This window comes from Rhinolophus sinicus, linkage group LG06 (genome assembly GCF_036562045.2).
Source record: "Rhinolophus sinicus isolate RSC01 linkage group LG06, ASM3656204v1, whole genome shotgun sequence".
Taxonomy (NCBI): domain Eukaryota; kingdom Metazoa; phylum Chordata; class Mammalia; order Chiroptera; family Rhinolophidae; genus Rhinolophus; species Rhinolophus sinicus.
The window spans coordinates 72333524-72355832 of NC_133756.1; the positions used below are offsets into that span (position 1 = coordinate 72333524).

Genomic DNA, 22309 nt, shown 5'->3' on the forward strand with positions numbered 1-22309 from the left:
GAAAGACTGAGGTAACAGGAAGCTAATCTTATCCAAGTGACTTATCCAAGCTCACTGGTGGAACTGGAAATTGATCTGTTTGCCTAACCCCACTGTTCCACATGCAATGTCTTATTTCCCTAGATTTATCTTCTATCCTCTCTTCACATCACATGAGCTCCCTGGATACAAACATAGTGTTTTTTACAAGCCCTGTTGGATTCAATCCTTCTCTTTTAGATGGGGAGGGAGAGGGAGGAGGGGACAACAAACTGTTCAGACCTCATTTTTCTCTCTTATGGTAAAAGCCAGCAATGTAATAAAGTTTCTATTTGTGGGCAAACAGCTTGGTTTCTCAATTATTAAGTTTACATTTCTTATGCCTGTTCTCCCCATATTTTTGGAGAAAAACAGACATTTATTACAAGCCATCTCTCGAATGTGATAATCATAGTCAATCTAAATGTCTCCTTTCCCTGATTTGCTTCCTGGAATGAGGTTTCAATGCTGCATCTATTTTGAAATCACACAGGCTATTTCTGAAACATAGGGATGCTTTTCAGCACTCCCTCAAGGCTGTGCAGTCGGGCTGCTCTGGTCTCCTGAGCAGACATCCCCAGGACAGACAGACAGAAATGCAGCAAAGCCAGCATAACTGTCTAGGGTATGCCCTCACAGCTTTATGCACTTTGTGTCCCCTTCTCACCCTCTTTCCTTCCCCTCTCTCCTCCCTTGACATCCTTCTCCTTTCCTCTTCTGAATCTGCTTTTTTCCCCTTCCCATCCATTCATTCCTTTCATTCACATTTTTGTGAAGGCCTGTTCTACACCAGCCTTACACCATGCAGCAATGGTATAGCAATGAAAAAAGCAGACAATATTTAAAAAGCTTAAAATCTCAGTCTCTCTCTCTCTCTCTCTCTCTCTCTCTCTCTCTCTCTCTCTCTCGGTCCACCTTTGGTTATTGCTCTCCGGATTGTCAATTAGTAAAATACGTTTTGGCCAAATAAGAATCCTCAGTTACTAAGGGAGATAAGGTTAATAATCTCTAGCTGTAATGGTTTTCATGAAAAATGAATCTAATTACCTACCCCTGCCGGAACTTGTGTCAAGTATATATACCAAAGGGCATTGGCATAACAGTAGTTATATGCTTCACAATATAGATTAGGGTTAATTCATGTTACTTTTTTTTTTTAATTGAAGTAAAATGTACATTTAGGTCTATGCTCCATCTTGAGTTGTCATTCTGTGTGGTGTAGGGTAGGGGTCAAAGTTTTTTTTTTCTCCAATTGAAAAAAACTGTTGGAAGCTATTTAATTTGTTGAAAAGACTGTCATTTGTTGAAAAGACTGTCATGCCCCCCGCATCCTCATTGAAATGCTCTGGTGACTTTGTTGAAAATCAAATGACTATAAAAGTGTAGATCTATTTCTGGACTCTGTTCCATTTGTCTATTTAGCTATCCTTGTATACCATTCTGTCTCAATTACTAGTGTTATCATAAGTCTTCAAATCATGCAGTCTACCAACTTTGTTCTTCTTTTTCAGCCTCACTCTGGTTATTCTAGATCCTTTGCATTTCTATATAAAGTTTAGAAATAACTTCTTACTGTCAACAGAATATCTGTTGACATTCTGATTAGCCCATTTATCTTGATCTAGTAAAGGAATATTAAAAGGGGGGCCTAAACCCACCTTCCACTGATACCATATCAGTTCATTCAGGGGAATTATTTGGTGGCCACTCTGTGCTAGCGCTGACAATACCAAGGCAAAACAGCATGGTGCCTTCCTTCCTTTGGGGAATGTACATCTGATAATGGGAGTAATCAATCAATTAATAACAGAGGCAATGTAATAATTAGGAGGATAGTACTAAGCAAAGAATACTATGTGAGCAAAGACATCCGTATCAAAATGATAGGTGAGTATTTCCAGAATGAAACCATCTGAGTTTTAAAAAATCAGTAGACATGCGCCAGGTAAATAAAGAGTTTGAGTATGGAAGAGCATTCCAGAAGGACAGAATAGTATTTCCAGTAGCACCAAGGTAGGAAACAGCTTTTCATTAAACCCATGACTATGAAAAACCAAGGACATTGTAGACAGCTGTCTTTCTCTTTGGATTAAGACCCTAGCAGTCATAAGTGTTGTGAAAGTGCAAAAAGAATCAATGAGGATCCAGGCAATGGAGGACATAGAGCGCTTGCTGCCCTAATTCTTTCTCTTGCGTGTGTTTGTTGGGAGGCCTGCCTATGAAATCCCCTGTCTCGGAGCACTTCATCTTCAGCTCCTCTCCCTTCCTAGTCTCATCACATAACTTAAAAAATGTCAGAGCAGACACAAGAACAAGACAGTGAGTTTACTTTCCCAGACCAGTGAGTTTTCAAATTTTACTTTTTGGAACTGATATTTTTCTAATAAATATCAGTCAAACCCAGATACATAAAAGAGAAAAGCAGAGTTGTTGTTATTGAAGAAAGATGGTGCCTGAAGCCCCCACCATTCCCACCACTCAGTCATCTCCTCCCCCACCCCCCAAAAAGGTAGTCACTGAGGCTCTTTCTTTTGCAGAACTCTAGAGTGTCAAGGGCACAATTTGACATCTACTATATGACTTCCACCTACTATTAAGATGGCTCACCACCAGATTATAGCTGGGGCCTTGTGGTTCACAAAATCTGGAAAGGGTCTGAGTCAAGGAATAATTCTTCTCCTTTAAATTTAACTCTCCACATTTGAAGCTAGTTCATGTCACCCAAAATTTATATCCAATAGTCTTCAAGAAACTATTACAGACAGGATTAGGTATAAAACTGTATTCGACGAGTTACAGAAATCCTAACCTGTATGACAACATAACTCTTAACAATGAAATTTAACAGAATATAATAGGCTTATAACAGAGTGAGGTCATTTCATTATAGCCATATAAAATGTGTACACAGGATAAGAAAAATACCTTTACCTTTAAAAGGAAGCAAAAAAAAAATAGTGATTGTGCAAAATGTAAAGCTTTGTGCTATAGGAAATTAGAGAATCAAGAAATGTCACATTTCTTTTTCTTTTTTACAGTATCAAGTTAAAATCTGCTCAATTCCCCATGACCAAAATTGGAGCGAAGCTCAGTTTTAGTCGTGCTTTAAGGCCCTCCTTGTCCTAGAATTGTACAGGAACCCAGGGCTTATTCCCACCCTAGGGTGAGGTCTACTCAGTGTTACTCCGGCGCCAGGCCCTCAGGTCAGAGGATCCTCTCTGCCGGCAGGCAGCTCCATTTCAGAACGAAGCATATGCCAGTCCTCCTACAGCCATCCATTTAAAGGGTCCCTGACCCCAAAAGCACTGTATTACATACTGCATTTCCCACAATTCCTCATTCCCTATTGGTCACCTCCTGAAAGCTCGGCCTCCCTATCCAGCCCTCAAAGAGCAGTGCCCATAGTTGAACAAACCCAGTTAAATCACTCCCCATGGACCTCGAATTCAGAGAGGCAGCCCACCCTACAGTTCACAAAATAAATTTTAACTATTCTCTCCCCTAGGATAAATATTTGGGGAAATTCTAAACATTTTTAAAAGTGTAAAAAAGAAAATAATAATTATATATATTCTTACTGCAAGAATTAAACAGTATCTTGGCATATCTGCTTCCAGTTTTTTGTTTTTGTTTTTGTTTTTTAATGAAAGATCTTTTTTATTTTTTGGTTTTAAAAAAAAAAAGATAATGCTCTCCGAAAAGAATTCAAACAACCCAGAACATATTTTAAATGAGAGTTGAAAAAATCTTTCCCTCAAAAAACATCACCCCAAATTTCACCAAGAAATAATTATTATTAATATTTGATGTACATCATACCAACTAGATATAGAGATATTTAAATAGATAAATACAGTTTTAAAATCATAAATGTTATTATACTGTAGATGCTAGTTTAATTTAAAAAGTATTACACTTACTTTTTTATAGCTTTCTTGAGATCTTGTTGACATATAATAAAATGTAGATATTTAAAGTGCACAATTTGATCATTTTGATGCACCCATAACACCATCACCAAAATGAAAATAATGAATACATCCATCACTGCCCAGAAATTTCCTTTGTAATTTCTCCCTTTGATGACTCCCTGCTTTGTCTACCATCCCCAGATAATCATTGCTCTGCTTTCTGTCATTACACATTGATTAAATTTTCTAGAATTTTATATAAATGGAATCATGCAGTATGTACTTTTTTTTTTTGTCTGATGTCTTTCATGCTTCTTTCTCATTGGGAGATTCATCCATGTTATTGTGTGCTTCAGTAGTTCATACCTTTTTGTTGCTGAGTCATGTTCCATTGTATAGATGAACTACAATTCGTCTACTTGTTGGTGGACATTTCAGCTATTTCTCACTTTTGCCTCTTATCAATAAAGCTAGAAATATTGATCTAAAAATCTTTGTATAGAATAAGCTTTTATTTCTCTTTGATACATACCTAGGAGTGGGATGGCTGGGTCATATGATGAGTGTATGTTTAATTTTTAAGAAACCTCCAAAGTGGTTGTACCATTTTACATTCCCACCAGCAGTGCGTGAGAGTCCCAGGTGTTCACATCTTCCCCAACACTTGATATGATTAGTCTTTTTAATTTTAGATTTTCTAATCTGATTAGGGTTTTAATTTGCATTTCCTTATGACTAATAATGTTGAGCATCTTATGTTGTGTTTATTTGTCATCTATATATTTTCTTTGATGTAGTATCTGTTCAACTATTTTGCCCATGTTTTAAATTTTGTTCATTTCCTTATTATTGAGTTTCAATATTCTGGATATAAGCCCTTTATCACATGTGTGACTTACAAATATTTTTACCTACTCTGAACTTATCTTTTCATTCTCTTAACAATGTCTTTCAAAGAGAAAAAGTTCTTAATTTAATGAAGGCAAACTTTTCAATATAATCTTTATCAGTAATTCTTTTGGTATTGTATCTAAGGAATTTTTGTCTAACCAAAGAGTGCAAAAATTTTTTCCTATGTTTTCTTTTAGAAGTTTTATAGTTTCAAGTTTAATACTTAGGAAAGCTATAATCCATTTTGAGAAAACTTTTATCTATGGTACAAGATATGAGTAAAAGTTCACTTCTGAGTATGAATATCTAATTGTTCCAGCACCATTTGTTGAAAAGATTATCCTTTGTCCATGGAATTGCCTTTGCAACTTTGTCAAAGATTAGTTAACTATATTTCTGGGGTCCATTTCTGTGTTCTCTGTTGTGGTCCATTGGTCTGTTTGTTTGTATTTATGCCAAATAGTATCATGCTATTTAATTTAAAATATTACTCTTAATTGTACTCAAATTATATTTAAGTTTTATTTAATTTTACTGAATTTTACTTTCACAGAAGATAAAATACTGAATTACAACAGAAGAAATTATTAAACTTCAAATGTTTCTTCACTACCAGAAATATTATTTCCTAACACATCCCTCTAAGATTATTAAAAATTCATGAAACCATTAAAAGAATAAAGTAATTATGTTTTCAAATTATATTTTAATTTTAGATGGTGTCAATTAACTAAGAGAGATCAACACATTAAAACATTAGCACTTCCATTCTTTCCTCCCTAATGTCTATTTTTCTTAGGATTATTGTTGTTTTTACATTACCAAGTTTTAAAATTTATACTCATTCTCCTACTACTACAACTCTCCAACATTTTTATACTTGTATGGATTTTTCTCACCACTTTTACCACAAAGTCTCTATTCCTGGGTTCTTTGTTTCATTCAGCCCTTAATTATTTTGATACCACTTTTCAAGTAGTTGGTTTGTTTGTTTTCTTATTTTTTTTAATTAAAGTTTATCGGGGTGACACTTGTTAGTAATGTAGTTTGGTTCTGATGGATACTGTATTCCCTGAGATCCTTCATCTTTGAAATATGTGTGGGTTGCTTTTATACTTGCAGAATATCTTAGCTCTGCACAATATTCTTGGGTCAACCTTTCTTTCTCTCAGGAGTATGTAAATATTGATCGGCTGTGTTTTGCCATTGAATGGTGCTGTGGAGAAGTCTGAAGGCAGCCAATTTCCTCCGTGTTGTTAATTTGCATTTTCTGTCTGTATTATTTCTTTATCTTAACATTCAAATAGTTTGATTAATTAAAATTCCTAGGCAATTAGCATTCTGCATCACCTTACCCTGGAGCACAGATTGCTTTCTTCCTTCCTTCCTTCCTTCCTTCCTTCCTTCCTTCCTTCCTTCCTTCCTCCCTTCCTTCCTTCCTTCCTTGCTTTCTTGCTTGCTTGCTTTCTTGCTTTTTGAGTTCTTTCTTTCTTTCTTTTAACTAAAATTTATTGGGATGACAATGTTTAGTAAAATTACTTAGGTTTCAAGTGTACAATTCTGTAATACGCTAAGCAGATTGCTCTTTCAATGTATAAATCCAATTTTTCTCAATTTGATAAAATTTCCTTATATTATGTCTTGAATATGTATTCTGTTTCATTTGTTGGGTTTTCTATTTTAAGGATATTAATTATCCTTATGTTGTATCATCCTTATCTTTCATAACTGTTAGCTTCTCTCTAAATAACTTCATCTCTTCACCTGTTTTATTGCTATATTCTTTATCTCAAGCTTTTTTTCCTGTCATTAATTTATTTTTAGCAGTATCTATTCTGTTTTTTACAGCTTATAATTTATTTTCAGTTCCACAATGATATGATTTGGTCCTCAATTTGTGTCTTTAGGTCTGTGATCTCCTAAGAGATTGTGAGAAAATTCTTTATGTTTCTTAATTTTGTTTTCTTCTATGTATTATTTTTTTAATATTCTCTCTCTCTCCCTCTCCCTCCCTCCCTGCCTTTCTCTCGCCTTCTCCTATCCTTGTTGCTTCTTTTCTTTTTATTCATACTTGCATAACTCTTCTCCAAGTGTTCTATTTGCTCTAAAATAGTGTAGAAAAAATCTTGACTCTTCCCAATCTAACACTACTTTGATTTCTACACTGAACATCAATATGTATTTCATTCTATTTACTCTTTAGTACCCTGAGAAAGATTGGAGCAGGGAAAAGGAAATTTGCTGAAAAGATGGGAATCTCTCTTACAATACTTGGGCTCTACTCTTTCTTTTAAGATTCTATCAAATTTCTCATTCCAGAATCCATTCAACCTAGTTGGAGATACGTCTCATTCACATGGGGGACTAGCTCTTAGGCTTTGTATAATTTCCCCTACTGTAGTCCGAGAATCTTTACCTCTGTAGAGGTGTAGACCCTTTTTCACCTATTTCTCCACACTTGTGTCCACTATTCGGTCAGAACAAGGACAAGATCAGCATTTTAATTCAGTTTGTTTCTTTCCAGATTTTGAAATACAAATGAGAAATCTCAGGATACTGTTAAGTTGACAGTAGGGCTTCTGAAGAACTGATGGTTAGGGTTAAGAGCTGAGCCATGGTGCCTGTCTCCTCCACTCCATAATCCTCATCTTTTCGGGGAACGATGTTTGAAAGTTTACTGCATTATGTTATTCCACTGAGGTTGCTGACAGTGGTTGTGGGGGGATGCCTGGTTTTTCATTTTTCCAATATTGTAGCCATTATGGGAGGACCATGTAGTACAACGTTAACAATGTTTAATAACACTCCCTGTCCAAAGTCCTGGGCTCATATTGTCTCCTTGACCACCAGTGATGCAAGACTGAGACATTTCATTCTGTCACTGGTCAAGCTCTAATTTCATAATAGGATGTTGAAACAGTCCATTGTGGCATAAAAAAGGACCAGCGTGCCCTTGAAGTGACCCCCAAACGTCCTGTTGTCTAGTGAGAGGGTTGTTACTTTAACCCTTTACATCTGCCACTATGGACTTATCCCTTTCAGTGTCTAGGCTCCCCAGAAATCAATGTTCTAATTAGAAAACAGTAGCTATCTGGCCAAATGCTAATAAATGAGAGTTGTGATTTATCTAGCAACAAGGGAACAGCTCAGCATTAACAATTAAAAGATCTGTAGAGGAGATAGCTTTTTTTTTTTTTCCAACTCTTCCCCTTAGTTGATTGGGTTCAACCATAAGCTAGAAATAGCCCTTCTAATTAATGACTATCTGTTTGAAAATCAGTCATCAGAAACATAGTTTAGACACTTTGACCTCTGAGATTCATAGGCCCTCTTCTACTTCTAAATGATAAGGAATGGTAATGTGAGTTAAAGCTGAATCTACCTATCCACAAAGACCAAACCACATCATAGCCTACCAAGGCACTCTTCTGGCTTTGTTATAATAGATGCAGATTTTTAATTAATCAGTTTAACTGCAATGAGAAGTATTGATCATGAATGGAGCCAAAATGGTTGGCTCACCCATGTTGCAACCCCATCATTTCATAGAGTTACAGGATAAAGTCAAAGTTTACACAAAAGGCATAAGTTTGCAATTAGTTGAACAAGGTCCTCCAGAAATCTTCAAAGAATTACGATTTTTCTCCCTTAAATTAACTGGGTGGTTACCTTCACTTTAACCTGACTGGACAGAGTAAAGGGGGAAAAATAGTTTGTCTAAATCAATTTGAATAGTGATCTTCTAGAGAACGTTCACCAGAAGGAACCTCTTTGGGAAATACCACTCAGTGCTAGAGTAAATCTCACATTTCAGTGGAAGATCTGTCATTCAGAGTAGAAGTATTTTCCTCTAATATTTTCTTTCTATTTCATCCCAAATTCCCTACTTACATTATACCCATGCAGAGTTCCTAGCAGGTTCCTGAACCTGCCATATTGTTTCATGACACCAAGCATTTATTCAAACTGTTTCCACTATGTAAATGGCCTATTCTGGCCCTCAAAACCTAGATTTCATATCATTTCCTCTAGTCAGCCCACGACAACCACAACCACCAGCACCACCACCACCGCCACCCTCAGCCTGATAAAAGTGATTACTCCATCCTTTGGGCCCCCACTCCTCCTGCACATCTTTCTCTCTTAATACCAGTAACCTTTACTTCCACTTGATTGATTTCTTATCTATCTCTCCCCAAGGAGAAAGTCTTATTCAGTTGTACAATGCCTATATGCTTACTGCAAATACAAATGGTTATCCAACAACTATTGAGCACCTGCTCTTTGCCAACACTTGCTAGAAGTCAGAGAGGCAGATTTTCATTTCTATCTTCAATTAACTCATGACCCAGTGGGAAAGATAAACTCCTATACAGCTAGACTCAGCAAGCCGAAGAGAGGGGTCTGGGCAGTGCTGATGCTGTTAATGGGCAAAAGGCAGTGAGCACATAAAAACTCACTATATTTTAATATCTCGTCTATGGTTTTCATAATCCAAACACACCTGCTTCAATCATATGTTTCACATTGCTTACTAATGTGTTCTCAGCATAGTCTGAACCTGTTTCTCAAACTAATGTGCACACATATTACCTGGGGATTTTGTTAAAATGCAGACTCTGATTCAGCAGATCTGGAGAGCAGGCTGAGATTCCGCATTCCCAACAAGCTCCCAGGGGATGCCATTGCTGCTGGTCCACAGACCACACTTTGAGGAGCAAGGTTCTAAACCATTGTCATCAACATATACACATGGTTGAAATAGCACCAGTTTGGGGGAAAACTCCCACTGCTGCCCATCTAGACATTCTTCTGACTATAATTAAACATGATGAAAGTTATACTAAGAGAGGTAAGATTCATCAGTGCTCCCCCCCCCAAAATAAAATTGACAGGATGAGGGCTGGCCCGGTGGCTCAGGTGGTTGGAGCTCCGTGCTCCTAACTCTGAAGGTTGCCGGTTAGATTCCCACATGGGCCAGTGGGCTCTCAACAACAAGGTTGCCAGTTCAATTTCTCGTGTCCCGCAAGGGATGGTGGGCAGTGCCCCCTGCAACTAAGATTGAACATGGCACCTTGAACTGAGCTGCCGCTGAGCTCCCGGATGGCTCAGTTGGTTGGAGTGCATCCTCTCAACCACAAGGTTGCCGGTTCGACTCCCGCAAGGGATGGTGGGCTATGCCCCCTGCAACTAGCAATGGCAACTGGACCTGGAGCTGAGCTGCACCCTTCACAACTAAGACTGAAAGAACAACAACTTGACTTGGGAAAAAAAGAAGTCCTGGAAGTACACACTGTTCCCCAATAAAGTCCTGTTCCCCTTTCCCAATAAAATATTTTTTTAAAAGTTGACAGGATGCCTTGAAACTGTTAATTCCTGACCTTTGTTTTATTGTCTAAATTCAAAACATCTTTGTTCCTACACTTGAGGTCTGCTGCTAGCAGATGACTGGTCTGAACGTATAGCAAGGTGTTTTCAAATATCCAAGACTGCTATTATTCACTTAAGTTTCTTCCATATTTAAACTATAATACCCTAGGTCCTTTATGTAAATAGAATGTCTTTTAACAAAGCTATAAAACTTTAATCACCTTAAGCATTCATAAAGAAAATATTTCTTTAATGAATCATTTTTTAAACAAACTCTGTAGGATACCCATGGGGATCTAATTTCTTATTAACTCTTTATGATTCCTATGACAGCATCTGTCGACTTTTTCAATTCATTAGCATCTGCTTCTCATCATCAATGCCAACACTCCTTAGACCATAAGACTCCAGGGACCCACTCTACCTACACATCTTTTGCCATTTGTCAGTTTTGAATTCTCCTTCCTCTGCAACAAGAGCACGACTTGGTCCTACTTGAGCTGTCTTTTCCTGTAGGTCTTCTTCTTCTCTTCCTCACATCATTCTCCAGGACTATTTCAACCAGACCAAGTGCCCTGTGTGTACCATCTAAGGATGTGGAGATACACATCTATCTGCTTTCACCACTCCTCACTATAATGATACTCTATTTAAGAGGGAGTCTTGTTATTCAGTTTCCCCAGCTCACTTAGTTACTGCATCACTTTCTCTGACAACATAAAAATGAATTGAACAGTAATGAACTATTTTCATCATGTAGGGCATATACAAGACACTGGAAGCCTTAGCTTGACCAATGTCAGAGTCTGGAGAAACTCTTCTAAATGATCTTTTGTCTTTCTCACCACTTGTGATCTCTTTTAGGTTAATTCTAAAGACGATAACGGTGTCCTCGTTGGATCCTGGGACAATATCTATGCCTATGGTATCCCCCCATCAGCCTGGACTGGAAGCATTGACATTCTGTTGGAATACAAGAGTTCTCAGAATCCAGTCCGGTATGGTCAGTGCTGGGTTTTTGCTGGTGTTTTTAACACATGTAAGTATCCAATTGAGAAATATTTTTTCTTTTAATAATTTTTTTTTTTTTTTTCAATTACAGTTGACATACAATATCATATTGGTTTCAGGTGTGCAATATGACAAGTAGACATTTATATAACTTACCAAGTGATCACCCTGATAAATCTAGTATGCATCTGACACCATACATAGTTATTACAATACTATTGAGTATATTCCCTATGCTTTACTTTACATCCCCATGACTATTTTGTAACCTCCAATTTGTACTTCTTACTCCCTTTCCTCTTTTAACCCACCCTTCAACTCCTTTCCCATCTGGCAACCATCAGAATGTTCTCTGTATCTATGATTTTGTTTCTGTCCCTCAGAGGGGACCCCCACAGCTCAAATAGCCCACCCAGTTCTTAACTGGAACATGTGAGCATAGGACCAGCCAGGTCCACATCTCCACCCCTCCTACCAGTCTCCACATGGCTTCTTCTGCATGTCCTTAGTTATAGGAGTTCTGTTCAGCTAGACTTCAGGCAATTCTCAATAATGGTTTTTCTGTAGTTTAGTTGTAATTTTGATGTGGTCATGGGAGGAGACAAGCACAGATTTGCCTACTCTGCCATCTTAACCAGAAGCCTGAGTAATGTTTTTTTAATGTAAAGGAAATTTCATTTTGCAACATTATACCTATAACCTGGCAAAGAGACCTAGCAATCCCTGTTGGCTCTATAGAATTTATGGGTGGCTATTCTGGGATGTAGTCAATGCATAATTCAATTGTTCTGGGCCAAATATACTCATAGTTTCTCTTTGACTGCAAAATCTTTATAGAAAGAATGATGGGCTATTTCCTACATAATTCATCATTCTACATCCAGAGAAATGGAGGGTCCCAGGGGCCAAATAAGAATGTAGGAGTAAGGATATTGCATTTTTTCAGTAACCCCCCCCCACATCTTAAAAAGGTTAAATTATCCAAACTTAAAATAATAAATAATTTTAAAAGATGTATGCTGCTTATTTGTTATTGATAAGTCTTATAAATATATTTATTTGCTTATTGTTTATTACTGAGAAGTTTTGTAAATATAGCCACTTAATTTTTACCCTAGCTATGGAAATGATTGTGGCAGGTGGTCTTATCTCCATTTTTTTTTCATCTCCATTTTTACATGTGAGTCTCGACACCCCTGAGCAATTAGATATCAGAACTTAATGAGCAATCTTTACTCCCCAATTTCCCTTCTGGTTTTTAATCCACCTAACATTCAATCCCCGGAGGGAAACATGTGGGGACAGAATTATTTTCTTCTGCCTTGCGCATCAATTTTGAAATGACATTTGTCTATCTAGGCCTAGACAATGTTATTGTTAATTTAGTGAATATTTTTTTAAAAAAACATTTAATTCAGCATGTCTTCATCATTGGTAATGATTTTCATTCACATGCCATTTCTTGGTGAAAATACTCAGCTCAAGGGGGGTGGGGGTGGGAGATGAAGGTAAGGGGGATCAAATATATGGTGATGGAAGGAGAACTGACTCTGGGTGATGAACACACAATGGGATTTATAGATGATGTAATACAGAATTGTACACCTGAAATCTATGTAATTTCATTAACAATTGTCACCCCAATAAATTTAATCAAAAAAAGAAAAGAAAATACTCAGCTCGAGTTGGAGTGCTCTTTCTGCTTGCTCATTAAAAATGTTTTACCTAGTAAACTAGCATGTTTTTTGATCAGAAAAATCAAGGAAGGGCTAGAGTCCAGAAGCTGGGATGAGGCTACTTTTTTATAAATGATGGTGAAACCTATCAGTTTCAGCTCAAAGTGTGACAGTCTGAGAATTAGTTAGTGATTTAAGTGAGAAGGAATCGTGAGTTCTGTATTGTGTTTTGTTTCTCCATGGCATCAAACTGAATAAGACAATTTTCTTAGCCATTTGAGTATACCCAAGTACGAAAGGAATATATATTTCTTCAGAGCTATCATGGCCAATGTATCAGTCTCCTAGAAGGACTGGTCTTTCAAGTTCTAGAAAGAAGCCTGAACTTCAGAATAAGCTAAAGGTTGGAGGTATCCCCTTCCCTCATGGTTCCCAAGCCAAGATTACGTAGAGGGCACCCAATGGATACAGCCACTGTCATGAGATGACTCCAGGAAAACAGCAAGGACCCTCTGACTCCCCACGTCCTCCTGCTGCCTATAACTTCATTATCCCTATAACTTATAACTCCTTCAGGCTTAGAACCAGCTAAAATAGCACCTTCCATCCGTTTACGTCTTTTGTACGAAAGGTCACTAGATCTAATCGAGGATTTGATGGTAGCGAGGAAAAGACAGAAGTACAATGTGGGACATCACAGTGAGAACAAACCCCAGGAGGGAAGGTGGAGGGAAGAGGGAGGGGAGGAGGTACTACTGGTGCCCCAGTGCAAGCTTTACCTCACCAGACTCCACTTTGGACTTCCAAGGTTGTTCTATTGAAGGAGGTGAATAGTCTTTGGTTAAAAATGCTAAACTATTCTGAGAAAATAAAACGCAAGCCAAGTCATTAATCTTAAAATTGTCAGCTGAATTATTTTCAATGAGCCCTGATATGTGGTGTCCTGGGAGCCAAGGAGGGCATTTGGATTAAGTTTAATCAATAGGTACATATGGCAAGAAATGCATCCCAGTAATTTATTATCTAACAATTAAAATGAATCTGTGGTGTCACCCTCCACCAAGTGTCACAGGATAAATTCCATCCAGGAGAGCAACCCCCAGTGAGAGCCTGCTTTGTAAATCCCTAACTTCCTATTAGTGTTTTTTTTAATTTTATTTATTTCATTTTATTTTCAGAAGCATAGTCTGCTTAGCTGGGCTAAAATAATACTACTTTGATGATCTGATGATTAGCAGCAACTAAACAACTGGAGGCCTGTTACTGGGCTTCTATTCCAGTTGGCTTCATCTGGCCCGATTGCAGATCACGCAGCAAGGTTTCTCTGCAGCCCTGATGCCTGGCAGTAGTCCCTCCTCTCCAGTACAGAATATTTGAGGATAATATGTGCAAAGGGGCTTTTCATGTTGGTGTTAAAATCAAAAGCCAGTGGAGACCAGCCTTGAAGATTCCGGGGCAGACAAACCAGTTTAGTCATACAAACAGAGCTTACTTTAGCTTATTTTGCAAGACTCGGTTGGTCTGGGTCATTTCTTGCTTATGCCTCTGGAAATCATAAACAAGACTTGAACCGTTTCCCAAGGTTGGTATAAGGTAACTACTGGCTAATTCCCTGTCATTTAAGAAAATTCTAATCTAACCAATTGCTGTGAAGAGTAAACAGTCACTGATTTCTGATCACTTAAGCTGCATTATAACAATACACCCCTGAGCCTCACCCCATGTTTTGGTTTGAGTGCTCTGGTTTGCAAACTGTTTTTTGTTTTTGTTTTTGTTCTTGTTTTGGTGTGTGCACAATAAACTTTTACTAATTACTACTCCAGTGAGTCATTGTTTTTACTTCTGTTATTTCTGAACTTTTGACATTGGTAAAGAAGAAAATCGCTCATGAGAAGGGACTGCTCTCTATGTATTTAGTAAATTTTGGTGATATGTTTAGTTGTGGCCTGTCCTTTCCTACAGTTCTGCGATGCCTTGGGATACCAGCAAGAGTTGTTACCAATTATTTCTCAGCCCATGATAATGATGCCAATCTGCAAATGGACATCTTCCTGGAAGAAGATGGGAACGTGAACTCCAGAATGACCAAGGATTCAGTGTGGTGAGTTTGATTTCCAAGGACATTTGCTGATGTAAAATTAAAGTGACATTATACACTTACCACAAGACAGACTTGGTCTAATGTTTCTTTCTCTTCTATTTTAAGGACTGTTCGATACCATAGGCAGAAATGTCTGATTGTCAGGGATTGTTTTTACCTAATGAATGAGAAATGTTACTGAACATGTTCCTAATAATAAAGATCAATCATCCCGTTACGACAGCAACCACTGTAAAAGGGCATCATTGTAGAGGCTACAGCTTATATTAGTTCTTCTCTACCCTCGTATATGAATATTGTAGTGAGATATAGGAGCCGAGCATTCTCTATGTCAATACTCTAAGAATAATGTAGCTAATATTTACATTTATTAAATACTTTCTATGTACCAGTCTCTGTGTGTGCATAGTCTTATCTAATTCTTATCAGGTGGGTGCTTATTGATATCTCCATTTACAGATGAAGAAACTGAGGCCCAGAGAGGTTGAAGTAATTTGCTCAAGGTCACACATCTGTTAAGCCAAGAATAAAACCCACATGACCTTTAACCACAATCTTTTTTCTTTTTTTTTTTGCCTTTGCAATATAGGATTGCTTTTTTGAGTGTAAAGATGTGGTTCATCTTGATTTGTGACCTCATCATTCATTCAGAGATAAAAATGGGAGTAAAGTTGAAATTGTTACCAAATACCAACCACACAGTTCCTTCCCTGAATTGACCAGCTGCGTCACAAGCTGGCTACAGGGAGTTTAAGATCCCGAAGAAATTTCCTTTTTCCATGGGACCCCTCCATCCAAAACAATATTCTATAAAGAGGGAAAAAATCCTAAGAGTGCAAATTTAAAGAATATTTATGAAGGTCTGTATGGGAGGACATTGCCATGCATTGAACTAGGTGGAATTTCCAAGCCAAAAACATGTCTCCTCTGGTTGTTCTTTATAAATAATAAAGCTAAAACACTGCCAGTTGCAAAAGTATCCAAATGGGGATGGTAGGAAGTTATAAGCTCATTTTAGGAGAAAGTAAAAGTTAGGAGTGCCTTAACTCCCCCATGTTGCAGGAATGGATCACAATTGTAGGAGCAATATTAACTCACCAGTACCAATGAACGCTCATTTGAGAATGTTGAAAGATGGACATCCTGAACTGGTGGCAAAGTGCTGCTATGAATGAAAAAACAGTGCAGTTCATTCTCAGTGAAGGGAGCTGAGCAATAGTAAGCCAGAGAGTATAGACAAGACAAAACCTCACCTCTGTAAACTGAACAGCAATTTAAAGCAGCATTTAAGCCCTTGGAATTACAGTATAGCAACCCTGCATGTATATGGAATGACAAAAAATACACCAAAATAGCCACCCCAAAAGCCCATTGTGACATTTGAAAGTGGCAAAATGAGACTTATTTGGCATTCTGCACTGCGTACCTCTTTCACACACACACACACACACACACACACACACACACACACACACTGCCCTTGTAGTCAACTGCAGTTAGAAATTATTCTTCCCTATTTCTTGATCCAAATACCTCTCATTATAAATCCCCATGAGACACCCCAACAAATAACCTCACGAGGCCATAAACAAAACTGGTGCAAAATTGTGAAGCTGATAGATCTTGCTCTTGGTAACCCTTTCCTCTTCCAGCTCCCTGCTCCAAATTTTTTTCCCTGTCCCTGTCCCCCTTTGCACATTCTTTGCCTTTCCCAAATATCCCATCATCCTGGGACTGTGTTCCCTGGTCTGGGATCCTTACTCATCCTCCACAGCCAGACCACTACCCTAGGCCTCTCTTTCCTCCCCTCACTTGGTGCATAGTTATCTTTCCAGTATATCATGACTTAGCTGAAGGGCTGATGTTAACACAACTTAGGGCATGCCAGGCCACAGACAACCAGGAATAAAGGGCTCAGTCAGGTCTGGGTCCCAAGACCAGGCTCTGCCACTGATGAGCTGTGTGACCTTGGGCAAAGCACAACCTCTCTGTGCCTCTTTTCTCCTCCAGAGTGGAGACCACAAACTTTTCTACTTTGCTCAGCACAGAGCCAAGCATAACAGGTGCCTAATGGATGTTAGCTGTTTTTATTGCCTTCATTATTAGTCACACAGCTGGAATTTCTTGGAGGCAATATGTCGCCATCAACCTAAGCACATTGAAGCCGTCAGGAAAAGAGAGGTGCGAGTGTCCTAAGATGATTGTGCTATTTTGGTTACTTTGGGGTATTTTTAAAATAAAAGCAGAAATGTGTGCCTCCCCAGTACAAACACTAGTGGACCACAGAAGCTATAGATGCTCCAGAAAAACAGAAGTATTTCTAAGACCTTCCTTGATTGAGGAGGCTGGTGGGAGCTGTTCTTGGCTACATCATTGGTACGTGGTCACCACAGACAGACCCCCAGGTCGAGCTCTGGCTTGGCAGGGACTTGCTGTGTGACCTTGAGAAAATGGCCTTTCCTCTCTGAGTTTCAGTTTCCTCATCAATAGAATGAGGGCAATCTTAATAGTGACTATTTCCTGTTGGGGTGGTTGTGACAATTAAATGAGGTAGTCCAGGTGAGGGACTTACTGTCCTGCTGGTGCCTGCTAATTAGATCAGTAATTGCCACTGCTTACAACAGGGGTCACCACAAGGCTGACAGAGGCTGAGGTGAGGGCAGAGAGGATTTGGTGGGCATCAGCTGACCCTGAGAGGCCAGTGCAGCGTGGCTGGCAACATGTGGCCTAGCAAATTTTCTTGCAGGGGTCTCAGGAACAATTGGCCTCACCCACGCCCCCAGACTCACTTCCTTCCACAGGCTCCAGTGGGGCAAACTCGCCCCAACGCCCTCTTAATTTGCATGTGGCTCCTGCTCTCCAGGCCTTGCCTCTTTCCTTTCTTTCTAAAGGAAACCATGAGAATGATTTCTTGGTTTCTCTCTCTTGTGCCTCCATCATCTCTTCACTGAGGTCCTGATAGTACACGGTTTGTGGTGAATTAATTTATCCTGTTGGGTCTCAAGGACCCAGGGTGGCCTGTTCTCCATGACTCAGTCAGCCCACAAATAAGCCAGGAGAAGAGCACAAGAATGCATATGAGGGGGTGTCATGCTTAATATGCTCCAAAGCCAAGAGAGGCGAGGTTTGGATTTCCTCTCATGTTCTGACTCCTCCCTCGTTACCACAAACCATCAAGCTGGCTGTTTATTTGCCTGCTTCCTGGTTTGCCACCATGGGTTTCCCTTCTGAGAGTGTCTCGTTTCACAGGGTCCAGCAATTTTGCAGAGTGGACATAGTGTTGAGGCCTATACAGGGAAGAGACAGCTTCTTAGCGATTCAGGACAGGGAGGGGCCAAGAACCTTAGACGGGCACGGCTGGGCAGAGCAATTGACCTCAGGGTAGCAAATGAAATTCCAAATGGGCCAACGCAAGGTAACATATCCTGGAAGGAGCAATTTAAGCCGCCTGTCCCTAGTGCTCTGATGGGTTTTGAATTATGCGTAACCTCTGGGGGAGGCATCTATGAATCATTGTGGACAGTTTAATGAAGATGCTTGCACAATGTTCAGCTGCCATCCAACAGTGAATAGGGATGTGCGGGCTCATTGAGGAGGGAGAGTAAGGGCTTGTTCTGATGGGCGGGGGTGAAGTCTCTGGCCCGACCTGGAAAAAGCTCAGTTTAGTCACCTCGTTATATGATGATCACAATGGAAATGGAAACGATTTTAAAAGAAAGATGGTGGCACTTATTAGGGTCGTAAAAGGTATTTCCATGAAAGGCTCTTCTCATAAATGAAAGCGTTTTACTGGGTTCTTTTAGCAGTGAAAACTATCAGATTTGATAATTCTGGGTGAAAGAACTATGTCGACCTCCTGGCTTGCCTCCACCAAACTGCAACCCCCATGGGCGGGGGTGGGTGGGGTGTTGGGGAGCAATGACTGATCTGATTTATTTTTCTTTGTCTTGGCAAACAGCCTGCAGGGCATAGAACAAGAACTTAATAAATAGAATTGGTTGAAAATTTTTCAAATGCTGATTTAACTGAATAAATATCATTTAATTCATTCAACAAATACTGTCGTGCACTAATATGTGGGAATGCCTAGATGCTAAGGATTCAGAGAGAAATTAACCAGGTCACTGCCCTTGAGGAGCCCCATCCAGTGTTTGTGGGTGAGACAACCACATATAGAACACTCTATAAGAAATAGAAGGTGGGCTGTAATGTGAGCCTGGAGTCACAGAGAGGAGGGAAAGGGGCTTTCATCCTAAGCCCAGGGGAGGAAGGGGAAAGGCTGTTCACATGATAAGATGAGACAACCGCAGACAGGGGGGAATGGAGTTTCACGCAGAGTTACCTTGTTATGACTAGGTTGTTGAATATGGAAACTAACTCTCATGATGCAGCCCTTTGCCGCTCTTTCGTGTACCACGTCAAGAACATCTAGCTCTTTGCTTGCCTTCCTGAAAAGACTGATTCACCCAGGCTGTGCATTCACAAGGAGCGGATGGAGTTAATACTAAGGATTCAGAGAGAAATTAACCAGCAATTGTAAATGGGACTGTTTTAGCAGTGGGGATATGTTGCTATTATCCATCTATCACCACCTCTCCCTCTTCTCTACCCTCTAGGCCTGTCCAACCCTAGGTTCCGCTTTCTTTAAAACAAACCCTCTTTGTTTTAGGATCCAATAGTCAACAGTGTTGCAGATTCCCTCTTGGAGCCCACCCCTTCCAAGCCCCTCCCTCATGTGACCTTTGCCATCCTGCTCATGTTCCCAGAGAAAGTTGTTCCTCTCTGGACAGTGGCGTTCCAGGTCAGGTGCAGGAAGCATGTCCTGTGCATGCCATTAGGATGTGAAGAGAAGGGGGCTGAGCACACGTGTGTACATCAAGGGCCTTACACTGACCAGTCTGCTTCTCAAAGTCCAGCTGGTACATTGGCCAACTGGCAGATGTAAAACACAGCCTAATTCAGAGTTTTAAACATATGATATTAAAGATAATTGTAAAAACAGTGAGTGCTAAAATAATTAGCAAGAGACTTTACTTCCTTTATTGTCTTTTCATTTGAAATTAATTATGTTTGATTAAATTGGATTTTTCTATTTATCTTTTAAGATAATTGTAAAGTAGCAAATTTGTATTTATTTTGGCTCAAAGTTTTGGCTCAAAGTTTCAACAAGCTAAGAATTAGTCACTGATCCAAGTAAAAAGAAATCACAGTTTTATTTTGTTTTTCCTCAGGAAAAATATTTTGTTTTTTCATGGAAAAACTACCAAATCAAGGCAAACTATTCTTGCAAATTTTTTTCCATCCCTCCCTCTCTCCATGGTGCAAAGCAATATGGTTAACACTGCCACAAATTAGCTGGGTTACTTTGAGCAAATTGCTGGATTTCTCTGGGCCTTAATTTTCTCAGATGTAAATGAATAAATGTATGAGTTTGTTCTTAATGAACTATAGGATCATTTGCAGCTCTAATATTATTATTTTTTAAATAATTTTCACTGTTCTTCAAGCGAGGCCTTTTCTCCCGTATTCAGCAGGGCCCACCATTTGCTTTGTGTGGTGATCCCCTTACCTGCACAGGGCTGGACTGTGACCTGCTTTCTGACATATAGCTGCTGCTTTGCGAATTGGCTTCACTTCATTTCCCGGGGTGGTGGGGGGGAATAGAAATCAAACACAACACAGAAAATTTCTTGACTGGTAATTGTTTGACTGGACTCAGTGCATCTGGTTCTTTAAAAAAAAAAAGTTCCAATTTCCTAAACAAAGCTCTTTGAAAGTAAGTTTTAGAGGGGCGATTAAGCAGCTTTCACAACTGGGAGTCAGCCCTGGGTGTAGCGCAGCCACCAATCCTAATTCTCATTGCAATCTCTGCACTTGGCATGGTGGTTTGCACACTGTAGGCATGTTTTTGAAATTTAAACTAATCCACCTTATACACTGAAGTGCTCAGTGTGTTCTAACTCATTGGACTTTCATATTTTTCTGTTATCCTAAGTTTTGATCACTGTATGTGAAAATAATAATCAAAAAATGAATTCCAAATAAAAAAGTAAGAGAAAAATTCTGAATACAAACAAAACTACTTCAAGATGCTTAAGGGTTTATAAAATTATCCTCTGATGCATCCAAGTTAACAATTCTCAACAGCTAACACAGATATTTATTTTCAAACGATTGTCTTGTTAACCACATTACAGTCAGCCAAATTGTTTTTAAGAAAATCACCTAGAGCTAGATCATGAGAACTGTCATTATAGAACTAAGAATATGCATTGAATCCACACCAGAGTCTTGAAAAAAGGATTGAAAAAGTATTTTCCAAAGACTCAAAATAGCTTATGAAACACTTTTTCTGTGTCAGATCCTGATCGAAGTGGGTAACATATATTAGCTCATCTAGTCCTTTAATAATCTATTAAGGTGATTGCTATTATTTTCCTCCTTTATAAATGAAGAAACTGAAGCACAGTAGCTTAACCATGGTTACCAGCCAATAAGTGGAAAACCTGAGTTAGAAACCCAAGGGGGCTCACCCTAGATCCTACTTTTAAAAAAACACCTTTATTGAAATATGATTCACATACAAGTAATTATAAAATTTTGCTGATGAGTTTATAATATAGAAAGATATAATCTGTATTACAATAACAGCACAAAAGGCAGGGGGAATGGAACAAAGTTTTTGTATGCTATTGAAATTGGTACTAATCTGAACTAGATTGTTTTAAGTTATGATGTTAATTGTCATCCCCAGGGAAATTACTAAGAAAAGCTGAAAATATATAGTAAAAAGAAACAGAAAAAAAAATTAATGGTATACTAGAAAATATCTGGTTACACAAAATAAGGAAGTAATGACAGAATAGAGGAAGAAAAAAGACAAAATACATAGAGAAAGGAAATAGCAAAATGGCAGGTGTAAATCCTATTTATCAGTAGTTACATTAAATATTAAGATATCAAACATTAATATTTGTTTGATGGCTAAATATAGGGTGTATAGTAAAGAATATCCCATTTGCACTTGAGAATAGTGTGCATTTTGCTATTGTTGGATGGTGTGTTCTATAGATGTCCATTATATCTAGTTGGTTTATTATGTTGTTATAGTCTTTTTGCTAATTTTCTACCTGCTTGTCCTATCCATTGAAAGTGCAGTATTGAAGTCTCCAACTTGTATTTGTTGAATTGTTTTTGTTTTGTTTGTTTTATTGAGGTATAATTGACATACATTAGTTTTAGGTGTAAAACATAATGGTTCAATATATATATATCAAAATTATCACTACAATAAGTATAGTTAACATCCATCACTGTACATAATTACAATT

The 22309-nt window shown here is 38.6% G+C and overlaps 1 protein-coding gene across 1 annotated transcript in view; it reads left to right on the forward strand.

Moving 5' to 3' along the window:
- The window catches only part of F13A1 (coagulation factor XIII A chain), a 177563-nt gene that overhangs the window by 90161 nt on the left and 65093 nt on the right, over positions 1 to 22309 (forward strand). Inside the window, exons 7-8 of the mRNA XM_019710859.2 lie at positions 11055 to 11229; positions 14840 to 14978. Of these exons, the coding sequence (XP_019566418.2) occupies positions 11055 to 11229; positions 14840 to 14978 (314 nt within the window). The remainder of the gene's footprint in view (positions 1 to 11054; positions 11230 to 14839; positions 14979 to 22309) is intronic.